We start from the raw sequence: 8,937 nt of genomic DNA, 5'->3' as shown, positions 1-8,937 counted from the left end.
TGTGTGAGGGTGTCAGATCCCCTAGAACTGGAGTTACAGATGTTGTGAGCTGCCATATGGGTAGTGGGAATTGAACCTGGGTCCTCTGGAAGAGCATCCAGTGCTCTTAACTACTGAGAGCCATCTCTCTAGTTCTCCATATGGTTTTATAATGAAACTAGTTTTGTCAACATGGAGCTAGAAAGAACAATAAATGGGATATAGCTCAGTGATGGAGCACTTGACAAACATGTGGGAGGTGTTATAATCTAGAAAAAAGCAGCGCAAGAGAGAAAGATGCTATGCAACAGAGTTCATGTGGAGGGATTTTTATTAAGGAAAAGGGAATGTAAAAAGAGGGAAGGGGAAGGAGAGACCAGCCTCTGGAGACAGGATCAGCAAAAGAGAAGACAGGCACAGAGAGAGAAGAGGAAGGGAGGGGAGAGGGGAGGAGGAGGAGAAGCAGAAGAGGGAGAGGAAGAGAGAGAAGGGGGAAAGAGGGTCAGGGCCCTTTAAAAAGGGAACACAGTTATACACAGTGACCCTACAACAGGAGGTGCTCTAGTGGCTACAGCTGAGGTCATAGCCTATCAGAATCCCAGGGGCAGGCCAGAACAGATGCCTGAATACTACAGGAGGTCCTAGGTTCTATCCCTGCATCATACCCACACCAGAAAGACAGACTGACTTTATCCACTAACATTCCATAAATCTTACAAATAAACAAGTACAATGAAACAATTAAACAAATACCGTAAACTAAATAAAAAACAAAGAATGAAAAAACAGGTACTATTTGTTCCCACATTAAAATATTACAAGAGCAGGTTTGGGGGGGTAGTATTTGCATTCCACTTTGATTTTAGTATTTTTGAAAAAAACAGGCATTTATTATAAAAATTTAGCCATCCCATTTATCAGTAAAATTTTAACTTAGGTGCAACAAAAATTTGGTAATAACTTAAAATATTTAAAAATTATTCAACACCACTATGGAACTATTTATTATTAATATACTTTAAAATTCCAATAAAAAATTAGACAATGTATGGTTTTATTAATAAATAGTGCAAAAGCATCAATGATAACTGTTTAAACATTAATTTTCTTTGAACAGCTATTGTCTTGGTTTAAGTTTGTGCATAGTGGTCTCTATGGCATTGCAAATAAACACATGAAAATACTTCATATTTTCATGTACAGGTATTATTAGTCTGTAATACTGTTTACAAATTATTATGGATAAGTTAAACTCTACAATAATACACATTTGGATAGCCACAATTATATGAGTAGTAATGAAGAAACAGCCTATGTCTGATATACTTAGATGTCAGGTTGTAATATTTAATGTTCCTATAACATAATTCCTCATTTCCATTCAAGGATACATTTCTATGCATGTGTACGCTCAAATGAGAGCTGAGGAATACGTTCTTTGACCATAATAACAAACTCACACAAAAGACAGTGTTTGTCCTGCTTTAAGGAGCAATACATTTGTTCATAATCTTTCTCTCCAAGCATCGTTTTCCGTATGACTAATGAGAATGCTTACTAGCCCAACCCCAAAGTTCAGTCTTCCAGAGAAACTTAGAAAGTTAAAAAAGAGTCACTCATTTTATATATATATATAAAAGTCAAATTCTAGCAACACTAATGCTAAAAATGACATCAATTAAATTTCCTTTCTTGGATGTCCCCTCGGCCTCACCTTCCCCACTCTTCAATTATATTTCTTAGTATTCATAAAGTATATTATTTCTATGAATTTTCTATTGTTTATAGATTTATTTTCCTTAAGTAAAATGAAGTTTGAATAGTACAGTCTGTGGTGTGGTAACATCAGCAACAGCCAGCTCTTGTCCATCAACGAGTCCCAATTCTAAAATAGGAAAGAGTGTCATTAGCAGAAACAAAAATAAATAAGTACCTCAACAAAAAGAATATATTCATACACACAAATTATAATAGTTGTATAGTTCAGATATGTCTCAAAATCCAATTCTTTTTTAAAGAGATAAAATTTTATTTCTTGGAGTTTTATATTTTTTTCTATTAAAATAAAGAACCATAAATTCTATTACTTTTATAGTATAAGTAATAATGACTTGGTCATATTTAATTAAGTGCAAATATAATTTCAAAGCCAATTTTGGGCTACAAACAAGTTCAACACCAGCTAAAGCAAAAGCAAGGCATCCTATCTCCAAACACCACAGGCTTAGGAGACAGCAATAATGAGACACCTTCCTAGAAAGTCAAGTGTTACTGATTGTGAACCCTGGTACTGGGGAGAGACAGACATACATGGGGAGAAAGGGAGAGAGGGAGGAAGGGAGAGAGAGAGAAAGAGAGAGCAAGAGCACGCGCAGACATTTACTACTACTAAAAAATACTAAAAAATAAACTATTAATATATACAATTGCTTAAAATACCTTTTAACGTCTTGGAAAGATTGGGCCTTGTTCGTTCTTCAATAGATGTTACTGACTGGAAAACAATATTTTAATGTATAGCACATTAAGAAAAAAATACAATTTCCTTGAAAAATGTAAAACTGAAGACTACTGACCTGTAAGTAAAGTGTCCTGTTCTTCCCCTCTAATGTGGCTGTGATAGCTGGAGACTTCATTTGCCTAAATAAAGTAGCAAACATTTTATTGAAAGAGATAATTCTTGTTCATTTTGAAGTTTAAATGATTTTTATAATAACAAAAACTCTGAACACTTACAGAGAAGCACTATTGGTCAGATAGTCTAAAACCTCTTGTAGTTTAGCTGACGGGGAAAACTGAATGTTCTGCGGAAGCTGGCTACATGCGGGACAATTTTCCTGCAGACATAAAAGAATAGAGGGACACAAACTAATGTCAGTCTTTTTCTAAGAAAAGATATAGAAATCAAATTGTTTAACAATCATACATATTGGAATATTTTCTGCTTTAAAGTCTGTTTTTGTAATATAGAATTCCCTCTAAATTATTTTGCTTTACATTATTTATTTAAGCTAACTAACAAAAAATACATATGATTAGCTTTAGTAGCTCAGAACATGAATATTTACCTTCATATTCCTAGCTAATAATATATAAAAGCAAGGGCTGAACAGTAAAAACATTTCCATTAGTTTAACACTACTAACCTTCTTCTCTGCTTCAAATGTGTATGTGTACAGTCCATCTACATCATTGAACACCAAGTAATTATTAAGGGGAACATATGCACTGTAATGAAAAAAATGTTGATGTTTATCTAATTGAGCAAGGTTTTAACATGGAGCTATATTCAAGTTAAAAATAAAACTCATTACCTTGTGGCTATCTTAAAAACCTCAGTGGCACACACAGCTAGAGAGAAAATAAAGGCATTTTAACTCGGCAAAAATTAAATACTTTGAAAGTGAGTGATAAATCAGATAAATTTCTATAGAAAAAATAAATGTTAAAATACATAATTTTAAAAACACAGGAGAGAACAAGTTTTATATTTATTTTACATAATCCAGCAATACACCTTTTCCTTCATCTTCCTTAGATGAATGAAAATCTAGGCCTATGAGTAAAAAGACATGCTAAGATGTCCCTTTACTATGATAATGATACAAGATATACAGAGGATACAGTAACATATTTGGTTTGGGTAACACACCCAAGAAGATATCAGATTCCTAGAACACAAGTAACTACTAAAATGTCAATTTAGATATTAAGTCAAATATCAAAGCAAAAAGTAAAACTGAGAAAATCTTTTTTGCTTTACCTGCGATGACTGCATTTGTAGAAGCTACTGCAGGAATAATTCGTTTTACTACTCCTGAAAAAATTCACGAAATAAAAAATGGTCATTTCTTTTCTTTTTGTTTCTTTCAAGATTTATTTTCAATTATGTGTGGGGGCATGAGTACGTGTGTCTGCACGTATGTACATACATACATGCATATGCAGGTATGTTAACATGTGAGTGTAGGGGTCCTTAGAGTCCAAAAGAGTCTATTTGATCCCCAGAAGTGATGGAGGAAGGTCATTGGTTAAATAAAAAGAAACTGCTTGGTCCTCATTGTTTAGAAGATAGGTGGGAGGAGTAAACAGAACAGAATGCTGGGAGGAAGAGGAAGTGAGCTCAGACTCCACAGCTCTCCTCTCGGGAGCAGACGCCTCAGAGAGAGACACCATGCCTCGCTCCCGGGCAGACACAGGCGATGAAGCAAGCTGCCAGGTTAGACATGCTGAATCTTTCCCGGTAAGACCGGTGCTCACAGATTATTAGAGATGGGTTGATCGGGATGTGAGAATTAGCCTGTAAGGGCTAGAGCTAAAGGGCCAAGCAGTGTTTAAATGAATACAGTTTGTGTGTTGTTATTTTGGGCATAAGCTAGCCAGGCGGCTGGGGTGTTGGGGACGCAGCCCCATCGCTCCTAATTACTACACAGAAGTTAGAGTTAGAAGCAGTTGTGGATAATAAGAATTCTTGACAGCTAAGTCATCTTTCCAGCTCTGTTTAAATAAGCAGTCACCTTAAGTTAAAGTAATAGAATTAAATCATTTAAAGCCTGATTGTTAAATCCCATTTTCTGAAACTTGATTTTTCAGGCTTTCAAATCAAGAAATGAAATTGGGCACAGCCAGTCTCAGTGACATGTGCCTATTCCCAGCACTTGGGAAGCTGGAGCAGAAGAACCATGAGTTTGAGGCCAGTCTGTGCTACACAGAAAAATGCTATCTCAAAACAAACAAATGAACCCCCCTCCACAAAAAAAAAAAAACCCTAAAATCCTAAAAAGTTTAAACATGAACTATCTTCTTTCACATTCCCAGTATTCTATAGTGTGTTGGAAATATTAAGTAATAGTATTGAAATAGTCTTTGTAGTTTTACATGATGATAAAGAAGTAACACAACAGTGTTTCCTTATACTCCAGGGACAGCGTGAAAGTGTGAACAGTAAATATTATTTAATGTTGCTGACATGGTGAAGCTAGTCACACCATCCTTGTTCTAAACAGAAGGAAAGCAAGGCTGAGAAATTAAATGTCACATCCACACTATCCCTAGTATACAGGCAGGAATGGGTTGGGCCCACACATGCCCATCCCACATTAGTCTTATATACTGATACACTGTACTAGAGTCTGAAAAGCCTGAATAGGTGTAAAGAAAAAGTTGCCTAATTATTTTTGATATAGTTAGCTAGTTCAAGTCATTCTATTCACAAAATACCACAATTAAAAAAAAACAACTTTTAAAAAGTATCTTTTACACTACAGTCCCAACCACACAAAATCCGACACACAGTTCTCATTTTGACTATGATTTGCACTGCCATGGTCATCTAAGTAATGAACAAACTGTCTCCTATAGTACAAAGAAAGACTGTCTTCTAACTGCACTTGAATTGCTTGCTCTAGAAGAAACCACATGATCCAGGAGGGTGAAGAAGCACTGCAAGATGTGTCCCTAGCGCTTCGGCAGGAGCACAAGGCAGGCTCGTGGAGGGAAAGGTGAGAAAACAGGCAGTAGGCATGAACTGAACTTTCAAGTGACAATCGTAGAATATGAGTAAATAAAAGGAAATAATCACAGAAGAGAAATGACAAACTTGCAAAGAAAACACAAAGCACTTTCTAGAGAATTTAGTAAAACTCCAGAAGGGATGAACTAAAATGGAACTGGAACTCTAGCCACCAAGGCTGAGCAGGAAGACTGCTCATTGTGAGTCCACGTTAGAGGAGACACATTCAGGGACTGTAACTGATTCAGTACTCAGGACAGAACACCCAGGCTTCTGTAGAGCATCTGGAAAAATCTTTCATGGCTTCCTTGTAAAGGACCCAAGAGGACTTGATAACTGATCGAGACAAATCTAAAAGGCTGCTAAGGCCCTAGGCAATCTCCAGAACCAATATACAAATTCAATAAACAATCCTAGAATTCTAGAATTCTGTGAGAGAGGAGGAATGAGGAGGGAGAAAAGGGGAAGAGAAGGCCTAGCAACTGCATTGGTGAAAAGATATGCAGATTTTAATGAATAGCAACATCAAAGAATGGAAATAGAACATCAATACAAACAACAAATGATAGCAACACATCGGCTCTCCTTTAGGACTGTACCCATCTTCAGAGATAAGGCTAACCCTAAAATGCTGCACTCAGGCCTAGAAGATCCAAGGATGGATAATTGGATGCTGGTCAGGGAAGAACACCAAAACTTGAATCCTGTGACACTGAGGAAATAGGAAGACTTGCAAGTGGTAAAAATTACAAATGTGGAGAAAATGCAATTGCTGTGCTCAACAGTTAGAAACTACGAGTAGAAGAGGAATTAGGGACTGGAGAGATGGCTCATAGTTAAGAGCACTTACTGCTCTTCCAGAAGACCCCAGTTCAGTTCTCAGTACCCACACGAAGCCCACATTTTTCTGTAACTTCATCCAGGGGATCCAATGTCTTCTTCTGTCCTCTGTGGGCACCAAGCATGCACAAAATGCATGTACATACAAGTAGGCAAAACACTCTTAACACAAAAATTTAAAAATAAAATAAAAAGCAACTAGATTGTGTAAAATACTGGACAAAACTCAAACCAAACAAGACATAGATTCCTGCTTAAAATATAGTCTCTACAAGAGCTAGTTCTGGGACAGGCACCAAAGCTACAGAGAAACCCTGTCTCGAAAAACCAAAAAAAAAAAAAAAAAAAAAAAAATATATATATATATATATATATATATATATATATATAGTCTTTCGACTGCTCCCAGAAGGGAATGATTTCCCCTTTAGTGAAAGATGAAGTAAACAGACTTTGAAGACAGGTCTCTTCCAATTGTGTGTAAGTACCAGTCGGTGATACCATTCAGTCCCCATGTTGAGAAGTACCCATTCTGCTAAACTCAGTTCCCTCCTACCTCAGGTAACTGGGAAACTATCACTTCCATAGTTCCTTAATGAACTTCAAATGGATGGCAATCTCTAAATACTCTCTAGTCAAGCATCCTCCCACAGAGCATCCCCACGAATCCCACAATCACAACAGTTCACTAACTCACCTTGAGTGAGTCTATAGGTAACACCTCTAATATTATACTGTGATGCTCTCTCTACAGACTTTTGGAAAATCCACTGAATATGTTCAGGGTCATCTCCATCTAATGGAACCCCATCTGTTTTGGGGAAGACAGACATATATAACCATAAGGCAATTTTTATATGAATGTCAAAATGAATAATATATTACTTTCTAAAGTCTAGACTGTTAAAGTACCTCCAAAAGGCTGCTCTTTAGGCCACTGCAACATCCTTACATACTCAATACAGTGTTCTGGGAGCCTGGGCATAGATGCAATGGTGCACATGGGGAAATTGACCTAAAAAACAATTTGTCTTTCTTAGTAAAATTTAAATAATGAGTTATTTTAAAGTGCAATGTCCAGGTCTGCTTTAGTTCATAATATTTATTTCAACTCTTATATAACAAAACACTATAAAACGTTCAAACTGCTATACTAATAAGAGGGAATCAGCACCTTTACGTTGAGCTGCCTATAAAGAGACACATTCATTCTACATATTTGGAGCATATTCACCCAAGTTCTTTTGGCAATGAGAAGAAAAATATTAAATAAATTCTGAAATGTGAATGATTTTGTTTTACCTGTGTTTAATGTGAAGGTATAATACATATCAACACAAAAGCACAATCAGAATTAAATCAATTATAAGTTAATACTCATAGGGCTGCTACTATTTATAAATCAAAATTGTAACTATTTTTTAAAATGAATATGTAGATTAAAGAAACCATCTTTGAAAAGATCGCTCTTAATCCTATTTTCAATTTTCATTACATCTATTTTGCATGTATGTGTGTAGGAGCATATGCTACAATATATATGTGAAGGTCAGAAGGAAACTTACGACTCTCCCCTTCCACCATGAACTCAGTACCTTCATCTGCTGGGCCATCTCACCAGTCCTTTTCCTAGTACTTTTGTTCTCTAAAATAATTACAGTAGACCTTCCTTATTCAAGAAAGGTATGTCCTAGGACCCCAACAAATGTCTGAACCCTATGGACACACACTATATCTTAAGATAAAGTTCAGCATAGAAATTAGGAACAATAAGAGATTAAAATAACATTAATAAAAAAGGATTCAGGGACTAGAGAAAGAATGTTAACCCCTCTTGCAGAGGAGCACCCACATCAGGTGACTCACAACTCCAGGGGACCTAATGCTTCCAGTTTCTTAATGCACCTGCACCCATGTGTACACATGTATTCACCGAAATAAGCAATTAAAATTAAATCTAAAAGTATACTGTGACAGTACAAGATGATTCAAAATTTCACATTACCCAGAAATGGATGCAACTTAAAAAGTTGGGGGAGGGCAATTTTAATCTAATAAATCATTTATTTCTGGAATTTTGTTTTGATATTTGCAGCCTACAGGCAGCTAGAACCATGGACAATAAAACTACAGATTAAGTGCAGGTATACAGGGAAAAAAAACAGAATATAATTTATCCCGGATAACTTTGTAATTTCTCTTAAATAAAACATTAAGGGACTAGAAAGACAGTTAAGAGTGTATAGTCCTCTTTCTGAAGACCTGGGTTTGGTTCCCAGTACCCACATTAGGCAGCTCATACCAACCTACCAGCTACAGAGGGATCTGTCACCTTTGACCTTCAGGGACATTGCATTCACATATCTACATACTCACACATATACATACACATAATCAAAACAAAATTTAAAAAACCCTGCCAAGAATGAAACCATAAAAATAAGACCATCTTGATATATAGTGTCTTCTCTCACAGTAGACTGTCATACTTTATTCTTCTTAGTAAATTTTGTTTAGATTTTGCTTTTGTTTTGATGCTGACATGCACAAGTTTAAGCCCATGCCCTCATTATGGCAAATACTAACCTATACCTGTAGGCCTTAGC

General features: G+C 36.1%; 1 protein-coding gene across 3 annotated transcripts in view; it reads right to left on the bottom strand.

Annotated features, from left to right (window-relative positions):
* Positions 1–292: 292 nt before the first annotated feature.
* The window catches only part of Uba3 (ubiquitin like modifier activating enzyme 3), a 19,732-nt gene continuing 11,087 nt past the window's right edge, over positions 293–8,937 (bottom strand). For all 3 annotated transcript variants that reach the window (XM_075983385.1, XM_075983387.1, XM_075983388.1), the window contains 9 exons: positions 7,244–7,346; positions 7,029–7,142; positions 3,743–3,796; positions 3,294–3,330; positions 3,126–3,207; positions 2,716–2,816; positions 2,556–2,619; positions 2,419–2,473; positions 293–1,864 (listed from right to left, as the gene is read on the bottom strand). In XM_075983385.1, the coding sequence (XP_075839500.1) occupies positions 1,779–1,864; positions 2,419–2,473; positions 2,556–2,619; positions 2,716–2,816; positions 3,126–3,207; positions 3,294–3,330; positions 3,743–3,796; positions 7,029–7,142; positions 7,244–7,346 (696 nt within the window). In that variant the 3' untranslated portion in view covers positions 293–1,778. The remainder of the gene's footprint in view (positions 1,865–2,418; positions 2,474–2,555; positions 2,620–2,715; positions 2,817–3,125; positions 3,208–3,293; positions 3,331–3,742; positions 3,797–7,028; positions 7,143–7,243; positions 7,347–8,937) is intronic.

The sequence above is a fragment of the Microtus pennsylvanicus genome, chromosome 8 (genome assembly GCF_037038515.1).
Source record: "Microtus pennsylvanicus isolate mMicPen1 chromosome 8, mMicPen1.hap1, whole genome shotgun sequence".
Taxonomy (NCBI): Eukaryota; Metazoa; Chordata; class Mammalia; order Rodentia; family Cricetidae; genus Microtus; species Microtus pennsylvanicus.
Note: the sequence above shows the minus strand (reverse complement) of the source record. Positions and strands in the feature narration are given on the sequence as shown.